Source organism: Nothobranchius furzeri, chromosome 7 (assembly GCF_043380555.1).
Source record: "Nothobranchius furzeri strain GRZ-AD chromosome 7, NfurGRZ-RIMD1, whole genome shotgun sequence".
NCBI classification, from domain to species: domain Eukaryota; kingdom Metazoa; phylum Chordata; class Actinopteri; order Cyprinodontiformes; family Nothobranchiidae; genus Nothobranchius; species Nothobranchius furzeri.
In genome coordinates this window covers 63,036,491-63,052,668 of record NC_091747.1, presented here as the reverse complement: position 1 = coordinate 63,052,668, position 16,178 = coordinate 63,036,491, and the positions used below count along the sequence as shown (strand labels likewise).

At 48.0% G+C, this 16,178-nt stretch overlaps 1 protein-coding gene across 6 annotated transcripts in view; it reads left to right on the top strand.

Annotated features, from left to right (window-relative positions):
* Positions 1 to 901: 901 nt before the first annotated feature.
* rps6ka3b (ribosomal protein S6 kinase, polypeptide 3b) overlaps positions 902 to 16,178 on the top strand; it is a 47,482-nt gene continuing 32,205 nt past the window's right edge. For 2 of the 6 annotated variants that reach the window (XM_054750992.2, XM_070553478.1), the window contains exons 1-2: positions 1,099 to 1,390; positions 7,522 to 7,581. In XM_054750992.2, the coding sequence (XP_054606967.1) occupies positions 1,328 to 1,390; positions 7,522 to 7,581 (123 nt within the window). In that variant the 5' untranslated portion in view covers positions 1,099 to 1,327. Of the gene's footprint in view, positions 997 to 1,098; positions 1,391 to 7,521; positions 7,582 to 15,488; positions 15,846 to 16,178 lie in introns of those variants that run through there. The other 4 variants (XM_070553479.1, XM_070553476.1, XM_054750987.2 and 1 more) reach the window with 4 other exon arrangements.

The following is a 16,178-nucleotide window of genomic DNA, read 5'->3' as shown; positions in this document are numbered from 1 at the left end:
TCATTTTAAAGGCAATAAACATTTTACTCCTGAACAGCCTCTGTTTACAGCTAGTCAGAGCGGTGCTGCTACAGTTCCCAGCGGTTTATTGTCATTAATCATGAACAAACTTCCGGTTGCATCAACTCCTGGTCAACTGTTGTAGCTGCTGCTGGCAGCATTTATCTTAACCACAGAATCCACGATCAGCTGTGAACTCCGTAAACTGGAGCTGTTTCACGACGCTTTGGTCCTGGCTGTTCTCAGACTAGCTGTTAGATCATCAATTCTGAGGAATGCGAACCATTTCTCTGACGAGCGGCTGTTCAGGTGTCTGTCAATTCAAGATCTGTTCGGTCCATGGACGTAATTTTCACTTTAGAAGTGGGGGGGGGGGACACGGGGGGGGGGGGGTATCTTTACAGTATGCTCTAATGGGAAACAGGCTTCAAAGCAAACGGTTGTTTTCCACTTGGTCCTAGAGCTCAACCAGTGTCAATTTAATATAGCGTAATGTTGTTTTTGGATGGTAAAAAGTGCAGGGGTCAAAACTTGGCTTTGGAAAAAGTGGGGGGGGACATGTCCCCCCCCCCCCCCAAAATTACGTCCATGGTTCGGTCTGATGATTGGTTCCTGTTTTTTAGACTAAAAACGTTTTAAATCACACAACCAGGAACCACGCTGAGCTAAAGCTGTTTGTTTTTACCGAGCTGGTGTGGCTCACCCCTTGAGTTATGTGCCTGTTGACCTGAACGATGCTGAAGAACCAGGTACCATCGGGACGTTCTGGAGAACTTCTGATCCAGAACCAGCAGGAGTTCAGAGGAAATCACAGATAAATAAAACGGGCCTGGAGCTGACCGGAACTCTGACGTCATTGCCTGAGTTTGGTTCGGAAACCCGAACCGGACCGTGCACCGTTGGGTGACTCATCCCGAACCTGAGTCCAAACCGCCCGGCTCCAGGTGCCGCCTCCCGGTGTGACGTATACGTTACGTCTGCGAGTCTGACAGACAGGTAAGCCGACACCGGCCGCCATATTGGGAAGGAACGGAAGTGAGGAGGAGGAGGGGGAGGGGGGAGAGATAGATTAGTAAAGTCGATCAGTTTCCGAGAAGAGACCCGGAGGCCGCGCTCCTCTGCTCCTCTCCGCGGAGGAAGGGGCGGTCTCTGCGCCACGCCACGACCAGAATTAGCCCGCGCGTGCTCGCTCGGCTCGGTTCGGTTCCTCCTGCCGACACGGAAACGGGACGAGCGGCTGGAACCCGTTCGGAGGAGAAGGAGAGAGGAGTTCCAGGGTCAACGTTAGGAGGGAGGATCAAAGCGGAGCCGACAAGAGGAGGAGAAGATGCCTCTGGCTCAGCTGGCCGATCCCTGGCGGAAGATGCCGGTGGGGGGAGCGGCTGGAGAGGTGAGAGACTCGGTTCAGGAGTTTAGTTCAAGGAGGAGGTGCAGGAGGAGGATGCTGCCGGCTAACTCACACAAACTAGAATCTGACCTCAACTAAAAATCTGTCTCGAATTCTGCAGAAAAGCAACAAACGCGCCTGAAATCTGAAGATATCTGTTAGAAAGCGTCAAAAATGAAGTTAAAACTTCAAATGTTTGATCTGAAGGTCCTAAAATAACTTTATTACTCATAAAAGTCCTGAATCTGAAGATAAAAGTGTCCAAGTTTTACTGTTTTATAACTACGTGATGCAACAGCTGCAGCTTTCATAATAAACCAACCAAACTATTACATCTGCCTCTACAGGTTACAGGCCACATGATTCCAGTTTTACTAATATGCTATTAAAATGTTACTAATAATATTTGCACAAAGGTACAATCAATTCTTATTCCACTTTTTGTAAAATATATATTTTTAAACTTGTTTCTAAAATTTTTGTTCAGCAAAAAGGGTAAAATTTTATAAAAATATTTAAATGAAATTTTTTGACTGAATTCAACGTTGTCCTGCGCTCTTCGTGAGGATGAGGTGGTTTACGGACACGCGGATAAAATTAGTGATAAAGAAAATTGGTCAAACTCCCAGAAACCCACTGGAATCAACCCAATCCAAGATGGCCGCCACTGCTGATCAACAATGGTAAACATTTAAATGTTGGCGCCGGTTTGTGATGTTTAGCTGAAACGAGGCGGGTTTGTTGTTGTTTACTGATGCTACGATTATTTCCATCCAAAGTTAAAACTTTGGAAATCCAGTAAAGTGTTTATTTCTGACTGGGTCGGAATCGGCCCTCAGAACCAGGATCGGTGCAGCTGAGGCGTCTCCCTCTAACAGATTTAATCCCCAGCTTCACACGGGGAATAGAAGCTGTTTTTGCAGAAGCAGGAAAACTTGACCAGATTATTGATGACAGCAGCTTCTGCTTTAAGATCAGTGAAGAAAAGCAGGGAGGCGGCTTTTCTAATCCTTGTTTTGTTGTAAATTATTAGAAATATTCCATAAATCTCTAATCTCAGGTTAAAATGTTAACAGGGATGAAGGAGATGCTGTTTTAAATCCCACAGTACCAGAACTTCTGTACAGATCTGTTGACTCCAGAAGGAACGTGTGGCTTCATGTTCCTGCAGGAATCTCACAGCCGTCTCCGTCTGAGGAGGAAAGTTTATCAAAAACTGGAATTTGGTTGAGTTTAAAGCTTCAAACATCGCATTTATTTATCACAGATTAAATTATTTGTGACTAGTGTTGTCAAAAAAATCGATACCTAGATATAAATCGATACTAGAAGTGGTATCTAAATGAGATATTCCATCCCTGTGGTATCGATATTATGGACTATTATACACAGCCTTCTTCACGTACACCGACACGCACGACAGCCAGATGCCGTAAAGCAGCCTCCGCCTCCCAGACAAACAGAAGAAGACGCCGCATGGCTACGTTGCAATTTCCCACGCGAGTTGTCTCCGATCCAAGTTTTGTCTGCCAAATAAATAAACAAAAACATAAACAGCGAATTTGGGAGGCGCTTCACAGCCCAACTTATTTAGCACACCAAGTCCGACACGTAGTTGTATATTCACGCTTATGTGCTTAAAGGAAACTCCCGTTTATTGCAACCCGGACTTAATTTCTAGCATGCAGTACGTTTGTTTACTCACGCTGACAACTTTGGTGCTACTTGGATTCCCCGGGGTATTTAGATCCATCAGCGAATCGCCGTCAGCGTATATCCATATAACGGGTGCGGACGGGCACCCGTGGTGCAGCCTCGAAATAAGACATTATCTGCACCAAAACATCTCAATGTCGAAAGGTTTTGTTAGGAATCATTAACGTGATTCCCCTGTTCGTTTGGAGCGGGTCTGGGATTTCTAGGCGTGAACAGACTAGCCGCGGCTAATCTAACCGGCGCTTTTAATGACATCACTGCCGTGCGCCAGTCTGTTTTTATTAAGATCACCGGTAGATGTACCTTTGTCCTACTGTGGAGAAATTTGTTTTCTCCCTTTATTGACCAACAGAGTTGTTCAAAAGTACAGAACAAAACATATGGCATTACATCTTATGACAAAAATGCACCTTAAACAGAGTTTAAGCAGCAAAACATCACTCTGCAAATAGTGTATATATAGTGAGACAATTCATGATTTAAAGTGTTTTGTATGCACGTTTAAAAAATGCTGATACTTGAAAGGTTTAAGCACTTTACACACTTAATTCTTAACATTTAATTTTTGCAATATAAATTGAGGAATGTTATTTTTTTAATAAACGTGTTCAATAAATTGGTGTTTTTAAATAGTATCGACATCGAGTTTTTTTTTTCAAGTATCGAATCAAGTTTGAAATTTTAGTATCGTGACAACCCTATTTGTGACGATAACCGGAGGCTGTAGGAAGGAAAACGGGGAATTCTCCCTTTGGTTTGGGAATCTCTGCGTCAGGCGGAGGAGATCCCGTGTCTGGTGTTTTGTTCCTGAGTGATGGTGGGATGAAGGAGAGATGGACCGACGGAACAGTGATTGACCTGGATCTACTGGTCCTCTTGAATCTGGAGGTCAGGATATCAGGGTTAGGGAGGAATGATCTCAACAGAAACAGAAGGACGACGAGGACGTTTGGACAGATTCCTTCTGCTCTCAGACTCGGGTTCAGCTCCTCGTCTTCCTTCCGCCAGTGTTGATAAAGATCAGGGGGCGGGGCCTGCTTAAGGCCTGATTCAGGAAAAGGCGTTGATCTGTGTGAGAGTTTCTACTTCCTGAGAGAGAGAGAGAGAGAGAGAGAGAGAGAGAGAGAGAGAGAGAGAGAGAGAGAGAGAGAGAGAGAGAGAGAGAGAGAGAGAGAGAGAGAGAGAGAGAGAGAGAGAGAGAGAGAGAGAGAGAGAGAGAGAGAGAGAGAGAGAGAGAGAGAGAGAGAGAGAGAGAGAGAGAGAGAGAGAGAGAGAGAGAGAGAGAGAGAGAGAGAGAGAGAGAGAGAGAGAGAGAGAGAGAGAGAGAGAGAGAGAGAGAGAGAGAGAGAGAGAGAGAGAGAAAAAACATGATTCATCAAACACTCTGAGTCACTTCTGCTTTCCTGAGTGTCTTCTGACGAGTCCCTACCTGCTCAGAGTTTCCTCTCTCCCTCCACCTTGCTACAAGCTGCCGCTCATGTTCGGTAGAAAACACGACCTTTGACCTTGTAGTATTTTCTTCTGCAGCAGACTATAGCCCCAGCTGACGTCAGCAGCTCCCCATCCCCACTGTAAACAGTGTGAGCGAGTTGCTGCCTTCCTCTCCTGAGGCACCGGACAGTTTGCCAGAACCTCTTTGGAGCCGATCGATAGTCTTTCTCCATGGCCTCACCAAACTCCTCCCACACCCGAGATTTTGCCTCGGCAACTGCCACTGCTGCACCCCGCTTGGCTATCCGGTACCTGTCTGCTGCCTCCGGAGACCCACAGACCAGCCACGCCCTGTAGGCCTCCTTCTTCAGCCTGACGGCTCCCCGAACCTCTGGTGTCCACCAGCGGGTACGGGGGTTGCCACCACGGCCGGCACCGGCCACCTTGCGACCACAGCTAGCAACAGCCGCCTCGACAATCGCAGAGTGGAACAAGGCCCACTCGGAGTCAATGTCCCCCACTGCTCTCGGGACGCGGTCAAAGCTCTGCCGGAGGTGGGAGTTGAAGACCGTCTTGACAGGTTCTTCTGCCAGGCGTTCCCAGCAGACCCTCACTATGCGTTTGGGTCTGCCAGGTCTACGCGGCATGTTCCCTTGCCATCTGATCCAACTCACCACCAGGTGGTGATCAGTTGACAGCTCCGCTCCTCTCTTCACTCGGGTGTGCAAAACATACGGCCGCAGGTCAGATGATACGACTACAAAATCTATCATCGACCTGCGACCTAGTCTGCCCTGGTACCAAGTGTACCGATGGGCATCCTTATGTTCGAACATGGTGTTCGTTATGGCCAAACTGTGGCTTGCACAGAAGTCCAATAATGAAACACCACTCGAGTTCAGATCAGGCGGGCCGTTCCTCCCAATCACACCCCTCCAGGTCAAGCTGTCATTGCCCACGTGAGCATTGAAGTCCCTCAGCAGGACAATGGAGTCCCCTGATGGAGCACTATCTAGCACTCGTCCCAGGGACTCCAAAAAGGGTGGGCTGAGCTGATATTTGGCCCATAAGCACAAACAACAGTCAGGACCCGTTCCCCGACCCGAAGGCACAGGGAAGCTACCCTCTCGTCCCCCGGGGTAAACCCCAACAAACAGGCAGAGAGTCTTGGGGCTAACAAAAAGCCAACCCCAGCCCTCCGCCTCTCCCCCGGAGCAACTCCAGCAAAGGAGAGTGTCCAACCCCTCTCAAGGACTTCGGTTCCAGAGCCAATGCTATGTGTCGAGGTGAGTCCGACTATATCTAGCCGGTACCGCTCAACCTCTGCCACAAGCTCCTGCTCCTTCCCCGCCAGCGAGTTGACGTTCCATGTCCCAAAAACCAGTTTCCTTGTCCAGGGATCGGACCGCCGGATCCTCTGAACCATTCTTTGTCTCACCCTTCACCTAAGACCAATTTGTCATGGGAGACCCTACCAGGGACACAAAGTGCCCCAGACAACATAGCTCCTAGGATCATTAGGGCACTCAAACTCCTCCACCACGATAAGGTGACGGTTCAAGGATATTGTTATTATTGTTTAAGTTTAATATAACCAAGAACAGTCTGATTTCATCTAAAGGTCGATGAAGTCCAACATTAATAAACATTAATAAACGGTTGAACAGCTGATTATTCCTCTTCAAAACGTAAAATGATCTGATAATCGAACCGTCCAGAACCCAGATCACCTCGTTTCTGTCTGGCGGATTAAATCCACCTCAGCTTGTTGCACAAATATTCCAGAAGTGCGTCAGCTGTAATCAGATTTTTTTACTTGTTCCGGAACATTCCTGAGCTTTAACAGGCGAGTCGGACCATCTGATGGTTTCGTTCCTCTCTACAAACCTTTGTTTGGTTATTTTAAAACGAACGTTTAACTTCGTTTCACCCACTTCCCGCCTCGTTCCCGTCATATTCCCACTACATTCCCACTACGACTGATTTCCATTTAAGAGCTTAAATTTCATCCTCTGAACTTTAAAGTCTTTGTTAACTTTTTAACTTTATTCTAAATCTTTAGAAAAAATTTCCTCGACTTGTTACTCATTATTATTTTGAACTTATTCTTTATTTTACACTGAACAAAAATATAAACACAACTCTTTTGTTTTTGCTCCCACTTTTCATGAGCTGAACTCAAACATCTAAAAAAAGCCGTGACTCTCAGACGTTGTTCTGAGATCTGTCTACATGTGTGTTAGTGAGCACTTTTCCTTTACCAAGATAATCCATCCCACCTCATAGGTGTGGCATATCAAGGGGCTGATTAGACAGCATGTATAATGTACAGGTGGGCCTTAGACTGCCCATAATAAAAGGACACCCTGAAAGGTGCAGGTTGTTCAAACAGCACAATGCCACAGATGTCTCAACCTTTGAGGGGGCATCCAACTGGAGTGCTGACCACAGGAATGTGTACCAGAGTTGTTGTCTGTGAAATTAATGTTCATTTCTCTACCATACGCCGTCTCCAAAGGCGCTTCAGAGAATCTGACAGTACATCCAACCGGCCTCACAACCACAGACCACGTGTAACCACACCAGCCCAGGACCTTCACATCCAGCATGTTCACGTCCAGGATGCCTGACACCAGCCATCTGGATAGCTGCAGCACAATCGGTTTACATAACCAGAGAATTTCTGCACAAACTGTCAGAAACCGTCTCAGGGAAGCTCGTCTGCATGCTCGTGGTCCTTATCGGGGGTCTGGACCTGACTACCATCCATCGTCGTAACCGACTTGAGTGGGCTAACACTCACAGTCAATGGCGTTTGGCACGTTGGAGAGGCGTTTGGGGGGGGGGGGTAAAGGTGACACCTTTGGATCCGGTTCCAGTCCTCGGCTGTTTTATGTAAACATGCAGGAATGTGAATCCAGGTCGTCTGATCCGCCTGCCGGGTCACCCGGACAGCCGAGTTAATCTGCTTGTGTTTTGTCTTGCAGGTGTCACATCATGAACTCGGGGACTCGGTGGGCGAGGACGACACCATGTCTTCCTGCACCGTAAGTCCACCTGCTGTCCTGATCTGGAGTCCAGACGAGGCTGGGATTGTGTTTTTGGGTTCTGGTTCTGATCTCTGACCCAGCTGCTGTAGAGGATTTATTGACGAGTAAACGAGCTTCAGGTGGTTTGACGCTGGCGTCCTCGTGAGTTTCAGCTGCTCTGGTGATTTATGTGTGCAGCAGAGCGGCGACGCCCACGCCCGTTGGATAATTACTGGAATGAAAGTGAAGCAGTTATTAAAACCATGAGTCATGTTGGGACAATATAGCCTCCGCTAACACGCTCCTGGAGTTATTTAAACATTTTAGCTGATATCAGACGTCATGTTAGACAAAAACTCAACATAATAAGACGCGTAAGCCTCCCATCATGGTTTAGTTATCCGGGTTATAATGTTAGTTAACTCGTCTATTTATTTGAACTGGGAACCCATTAGAAACCATTTAAACATCAGAGTTTGTGGCAGAAATCATTATTATTAGTACGATACAGATGACATCACAGTAGAGTAAATATTTTTTATTGTTCTTGTTAATCGCTGCTCAGGAAAGCAGACTTTAACCGAGTGGCCAAGTTTGGGGAGAGAAATCCTCCAGATCCGATACCGGTTTAGCATCGCGGTGGTGAGTTATCATTAGTTTCTCCGTCGTTACTCGCCTCTCTCTAAACCGTTTTCTTGCTGTTTAAACGGATCTTGGTGAACCTATAGGAAAGTTTCAGATACGATTTTTGAGACACGGCTCAAAATATCGATAATATCGCGATGCAGCAAGACCACAACAACGATAAAAGACCCCAAAACGCTTAAATAACGTAGCTCAGCATCTAGCTACGTTAAATGATTGATGTTCGGGTCGGCTGGAGGTTAACCGGGTGAAGAATTAGCAGTACCTTTATGTTAATATGACCTTACGTTACATTAAAACCCTTTTTATGCCTTTTTAAACGAACGCTTGATTATAAAAACTATTTGATGTAACTCTTATACTAAAGGCTCGTGTTTTTATGCTAGTTTGTTTTCATTCTTGTTGAATAAAATTAGTTTATTTAAAGTCTCAAAGGTTTAATCAGCACTAAGCTGCTCAGCGCTGCCTCCTGCTGGTGTAAACTGATTCTGCAGTCCTTTTAAAAGGCGATCTCTGGTGTAATCCTGTTTAATAATAATGATTACGTTTTTATTCTCGCAGCTCCAGTTCAGATACGTCTGATAATCACACCTGGTTACCTGTCTGGTCGTGTTGCGTTGACCCAGCTGGTTCTGGTTCTACCTCCGTTGACCTCCTAAAGCTTCACCTGAAGCAGCGTCGGTCCATCACGTTTCAGACCCGTGTGGTGATGAGGACCAGCAGCTGGACGTTTCCACTCAGTCTCTTTCATCTCAGCTGCAGGCATCGATTTTTAAATGCAGGGGAGATGGTTTATGGATCTGGTGTTAGGGAGGAGAGCTTGGGCTGGAGCACAAACACACGGGGGTGTACTGGAGTGTGTGTGTGTGTGTGTGTGTGTGTGTGTGTGTGTGTGTGGATACATCCTAGAGCCGTTAATGACTAACTGCTCCTCTGGTTTCTCCCGGGCTGTGCGGGTCGACGTTGGTCAAATCCAACTAACGATGCTCTTTATTTCTACGTCATGTTGCTGAAAGTCGTCGTCGTTAGAGCTCCGGAGTTTCCCAGGAGTCGCCGTACATTTCTGTGGTGTTTATGAGTCATTTTGGTGAATTGTGTTGCCATGGTAACTCAGAATGCCACCAAAAGAATCCTCTGCTCATTTCCATAAATGTAATGTTCTGGTTGCCGTGAAAACAAAGTTTTACACGAGTGAACGCGTGAGAGTAGAAATATTACGGCTCCTGATTTATTTGATGAGTTTAATGAAAGAGGAAGTTAGAGGATTAGAGCCTGCTGGTGTTTTCACTTTCTGGGTTCACAACTCTCACTGGTTGTTGCTGTGTCTGCTGCTTCATGTTCACCTTAGTGGTTATTCACCCTCACACACACCCTGAGCACTCACGCACACACGCACACACACACACACACACACACACACACACACACACATCCTGAGCACACACACACACACACACACACACACACACACACACACACCCTGAGCACTCACACACACACACACACACGCACGCACGCACACACACACACACACACACACACACACACACACATCCTGAGCACTCACACAAACACACACGCACGCACGCACGCGCACGCACACACACACACACACACACATCCTGAGCACTCACACACACACACACACACACACACACACACGCGCGCACGCACACGCACGCACGCACACACACACACACACGCACGCACGCACGCACACACACACACAGACACACGCACACGCACGCACACACACACACACACACACACACACACACACACACACACGCACACACACACACACACACATCCTGAGCACACACACACACACACACACACACACAGACGGCGGGGCAGAACATGTTTTCCAGACAGCATCAGGAACATCGCTGCCCTCTGAGGGACCAGCTAACATCTGCTCCCATCTGCTGCTATCCAACCGTGTTTGTGTGTGTGTGTGTGTGTGGTGTGTGTGTGTGTGTGTGTTACACTAAAGGATGAGGTCACATATCCTCTGTGGGACAGCTCCAGTCTGACCTCAGTCTCTACACCACGCTGCGGTTTTTGTTGTTTTTAGGTGAATTTTGAATCTTTAGATGAATATTCTCTTGCAAATGTTTGCTGCTCGTCCTGTTTGCTGCTGTTGTCGTGACAACTGAAGTCTGTCTTGACTGGAATCAGATCAGTTGGTTTTATTATTAATAATTAAACCTGATGGAGTTCTGATCCACCTCGGTGTTCCTTTTAACTGGTTCTGGATCAATTCTCCAGACGTTCCCAGGTAAAGACTCCTGATTCAGGCAGACGGGGAACTCATCATCTGAGGAATGTGGACAAGTGAGGACAAAAGAGGTGTTAGTCTGAGAGACAAGAGCTAAAACTCCCAACAGATGTCCTTAGATGACCAGAATTCCCAAACCTCATCAAAAGGATTTTGTTTTGTTTTTGAAAGATTTTTTAACTCTTTAATGTGAACAACAAGAGAAAAGCTTCATAAATGTTCATTTTTACCTTTATTTTAATCGAGATCAATGATAATCTAATAAATTTTCGTTTATAATAATAACAATAATAATATTTATAATAATCATAATAGTTATTATTATTGTTATATAATAATAATAATTGTTATAATTATTATTATTATATAAAATAATTATTATTATTATAATTATTATAATATCATAATGAACCCGTCATTTTAGTTGTGTGTGTGTGTGTGTGTGTGTGTGTGTGTGTGTGTGTGTGTGTGTGTGTGTGTGTGTGTGTGTGTGTGGGAGGCAGGCAGGAAGTGTGTGTGTTGTGGCCTAAAACCTAAAATGGAAACGTCCGCCCCTCCCACGCCCACTAAAGTGGATATTGATGGAAACAGAGAGGAAGTATTGATTGATAGGAAGAGGCAGAGAGCGGGTGAGGATTGTCTGTGTGTGTGTGTGTGTGTGTGTGTGTGTGTGTGTGTGTGTGTGTGTGTGTTTAGAAGGCATATAATAGGTGGACAGGAGGAAGATTTGTTTAATCTCTTCTGTCAGAACATTTTCTTCTGGAACCAGTCAGAGTCACTGTGTGTGTGTGTGTGTGTGTGTGTGTGTGTGTGTGTGTGTGTGTGTGTGTGTGTGTGTGTGTGTGTGTGTGTGTGTGTGTGTGTGTGTACATGCTGTGAACAGACCATTGTGGGTTTTGCCATTGTGAGGTCACTGGGCGATGATGTAATCTGTGTAACCCGGCGCCACTTTTCCTGGATGCAGCCCTTCCCTCAGTTCATGAGTAGACCAATCAGAGAGCAGCACACACACACACACACACACACACACACACACACACACACACACACACACACACACACACACACACACACACACAGACACACACACACACACACACACACAAACCAATGGACTAAATTCCATGACCTCTGACCTTTAATATTATGTCATTTATGTGATTAAAGTCTAATGATCGGTTATTAAAGAGCTGATCACTTGGTCTGAGCATCAGAATCGTTTATTTTGGGTTCCCTCTGATTTCTGCTCATGGATCTCCTCCAGAGGAACCTGAACAGAAGCAGCTCTGAGTCAGCTGATGACTAATTAGTCTGATTAAAAGCCAACTTCCTGTTTTTGTTGTTGTTGTTTTTAGCCTGATTGGATCACGTGATCATCAGATCTGAGTGGATTAATCCTGATAAGTGACTAAATATCAACAGGAAGTCTCTTCTCTGTTTTCTTCCATCACTAACCGAGGGCCACTGGTTCTGACCCTGTTGGGTCGAGGAGTGCAGGTTGTCGTCGTCGTCTTCCTCCGCTTATCCGGGTCCGGGTCGCGGGGGCAGCATCCCAACTAGGGAGCTCCAGACCGTCCTCTCCCCGGCCACCTCCTCCAGCTCTTCCGGCAGGACCCCAAGGCGTTCCCGGACCAATTGGAGATGTAACCTCTCCAACGTGTCCTGGGTCGACCCGGGGTCTCCTGCCGGCAGGACATGCCCGAAACACCTCCCCAGGGAGGCGTCCAGGAGGCATCCTGACCAGATGCCCAAACCACCTCAACTGGCTCCTTTCGATCCGGAGGAGCAGCGGTTCTACTCCAAGTCCCTACCGAATGTCCGAGCTCCTCACCCTATCTCTAAGGCTGAGCCCAGCCACCCTACGGAGGAAACTCATTTTGGCCGCTTGTATCCGCGATCTCGTTCTTTCGGTCATTACCCAAAGCTCATGACCATAGGTGAGGATTGGGACGTAGATCGACCGGTAAATCGAGAGCCTGGCTTTCTGGCTTACCTCCCTCTTCACCACGACAGATTGGTTCAGCGTCCGCATCACTGCAGACGCCGAACCAATCCGCCTGTCGATCTCCCGATCCCTCCTACCCTCACTCGTGAACAAGACCCCGAGATACTTAAACTCCTCCACTTGAGGTAGGGCCTCTCCCCCGACTCGGAGTTGGCAAGCCACCCTTTTCCGGTCGAGAACCACTGTCTCAGATTTGGAGGTGCTGATCCTCATCCCAGCCGCTTCACACTCGGCCACGAACCGACCCAGCAAGAGCTGAAGGTCAGAGCTGGATGAAGCTAGGAGGACCACATCATCCGCAACAAGCAGAGACGAGATTCTCCTGCCACCAAACTCGACACACTCCACACCACGGCTGCGCCTAGAAATTCTGTCCATAAAGGTAATGAACAGAACCGGTGACAAAGAGCAGCCCTGGCGGAGTCCAACCCTCACTGGGAACAGGTCTGACTTACTACCGGCTATGCGGACCAAACTCACGCTCCTCTGGTAAAGGGACTGAATGGCCCTTAACAGAAAGCCACCCACCCCATACTCCTGGAGCGTCCCCCACAGGGTGCCCCTGGGGACACGGTCATAAGCCTTCTCCAAATCCACAACACATGTGGATTGGTTGGGCAAACTCCCATGCCCCCTCCATCACCCTTGCAAGGGTATAGAGCTGGTCCACAGTTCCACGGCCAGGACGAAAACCACATTGCTCCTCCTCTATCTGAGATTCAACTATCGATCGGACCCTCCTCTCCAGTACCTTGGAGTAGACCTTTCCAGGGAGGCTGAGGAGTGTGATCCCCCTATAGTTGGAACACACCCTCAGGTCACCTTTCTTAAAGATGGGGACCACCACCCTGGTCTGCCACTCCACAGGAACTGCCCCCGATGACCACGCAATGTTGCAGAGACGTGTCAACCACGACAGCCCTACAACATCCATAGCCTTGAGATACCCAGGACGAACCTCATCCATCCCCGGGGCTCTCGGCTCTGGTTCCTCCTCAGAATGTGCGTAGGTGGGATTGAGGAGCTCCTCAAAGTATTCCTTCCACTGTCTGACTATATCCCCAGTTGACGTCAGCAGCTCCCCATCACCACTGTAAACAGTGGGAGCGAGTTGCTGCCTTCCTCTCCTGAGGCGCCGGACAGTTTGCCAGAACCTCAAGTTCAGATCAGGCGGGCCGTTCCTCCCAATAACACCCCTCCAGGTCAAGTTTTCATTGCCCACGTGAGCATTGAAGTCCCCCAGCAGGACAATGGAGTCCCCTGATGGAGCACTGTCTAGCACTCGTCCCAGGGACTCCAAAAAGGGTGGGTACTCTGAACTGATATTTGGCCCATAAGCACAAACAACAGTCAGGACCTGTTCCCTGACCCGAAGGCGCAGGTAAGCTACCCTCTCGTCCCCCGGGGTAAACCCCAACACACAGGCAGAGAGTCTTGGGGCTAACAAAAAGCCAACCCCAGCCCTCCGCCTCTCACCCGGAGCAACTCCAGCAAAGGCGAGTGTCCAACCCCTCTCAAGGACTTCGGTTCCAGAGCCAATGCTATGTGTCGTGGTGAGACTGACTATATCTAGCCTGTACCGCTCAACCCCTGCCACAAGCTCCTGCTCCTTCCCCGCCAGCGAGGTGACGTTCCATGTCCCAAAAACCAGTTTCCTTGTCCGGGGATCGGACCGCCAAGGCTCCCGCCTCAGTCTGCCACCCGATCCACATTGCACCGGACCCTTCATGTTCCTCCTGCGGGTGGTGGGTCCACAGTTGGATGAGCCCATGTATCCGGTTCGGGCTGGGCCCGGCCGGGCCCCATGGGCGAAAGCCCGGCCACCAGGCGTTCGCCCACGGGCCCCAACCCCATGCCTGGCTCCAGAGTGGGACTCCGGTAACCCTCCGGGCCGGGTACTCCGACTCTTTGAATTTATATCCATGAAAGATCCTCTGAACCGTTCTTTGTCTCACCCTTCACCTAAGACCAATTTGTCATGGGAGACCCTACCAGGGGCACAAAGTGCCCCAGACAACATAGCTCCTAGGATCATTAGGGCACTCAAACTCCTCCACCACGATAGGGTGACGGTTCAAGGAGGAGCAGGTTGGTGAAGTAAATTTAAAACAAACCAGTTTTGTCTGGTTTCTGAGACAGAAGTGTGAGAAATGATAATTTTTCAATCACACTGAAGCGTTTTGCTTCTGCACACTTGGAAAATAAAGTTACAGGAAGAAAAAGAAGTGATGATTTAGTTCTGAATTCTCGTGCCCTGAGGACTGCGCCCTGATGATGGCGCCCTCATGATGGCGCCCTGATGATGGCGCCCTCATGATGGCGCCCTGATGATGGCGCCCTCATGATGGCGCCCTGATGATGGCGTCCTCATGATGGCGCCCTGATGATGGCGCCCTCATGATGGCGCCCTGATGATGGCGTCCTCATGATGGCGCCCTGATGATGGCGCCCTCATGATGGCGCCCTGATGATGGCGTCCTCATGATGGCGCCCTGATGATGGCGCCCTCATGATGGCGCCCTGATGATGGCGTCCTCATGATGGCGCCCTGATGATGGCGCCCTCATGATGGCGCCCTGATGATGGCGTCCTCATGATGGCACCCTGAGTCTCACCGAGGATCTTTGAGCCGGTTTGAAACCTTCCTCGTTCCAAACGACTCTACAAACATGAGCGGTTGAATCTGAGGAGAATTCTTTTATCTTCTTGTTGAAAAACGAGGTTTGAAGGAATAAACTAAAATCATCTTCTAACTTTTCACCAACGAACCTTTTCCAGGTTCGAGAACATTCCTGAATGGAAGTTTCCTTTTTGGGTTTTATTTAAACCAACTGAGGAATTTAACACTCCGGCTCTAAACTGTCCATCCTTCCTCCTCCTCCTCCCTCTCCTGAAGAATTTCATGTCACTTCCTGCTTTTCCTGTCAGCTGCAGGAACACAAATCATCCCTAATTCCTCATTTTTGGTCATTTCACTTTTTCTGTTTGCTTCTTATCTTTTAATCTGTTTTTCTTTTGTAAAACATTAGAAAGGTTCTTGAACTGACGATGCATTCACTGTCCTGTGGGAAATCTCACCACTGCTCCTCAGGCTTTAATAAACACATTAACCTTGGCTTTGAGTTTTCTGTAACGTTTGCTGGGGTTTTGGGACTTTCTGGGCGTGCACGGCCGCAGGGCAGATGGGTGCCTTCCTGTGCAGATGTTGTTGCCGTGGAAACAATGACAGGACGTGCTGTAATCGGCCCGGCGAACAGCTGGACGGACTTTGAGTTAGTCAGAGAGCAGCAGCGACAGGAGAAGAGCGAGATGAAGACGCTTTTATTTCACGCCAGGGGCAGACCGAAGCAGGTAGACGTGCTGGTACCAGTCAGCCTGGTTCTGATGGTTCTGACACAGGATTCTGGGGTTTTAGAGTTCATCTGCCTCAGGAACTTAATGATAAATCCATCTAAACTTTAGATTTTGGATGTTCCTGTTTCTTATTGAGTTTTTTCTGTGAGTCGAAGCTAAAAGCTTCACTGGATGCGTAGGTTTGCTGTTTTTATGGTGAATGGATGATGTCATAGTTGAAATGCGGAATTAATGAAATTAGTGTTCAAATTTTGAAATGTCTTGTTTCAGCAGCTGGCAGAACGAGGGCAACAGGCACTGGCTGGGTATGACTTATATACTTTCATGTTC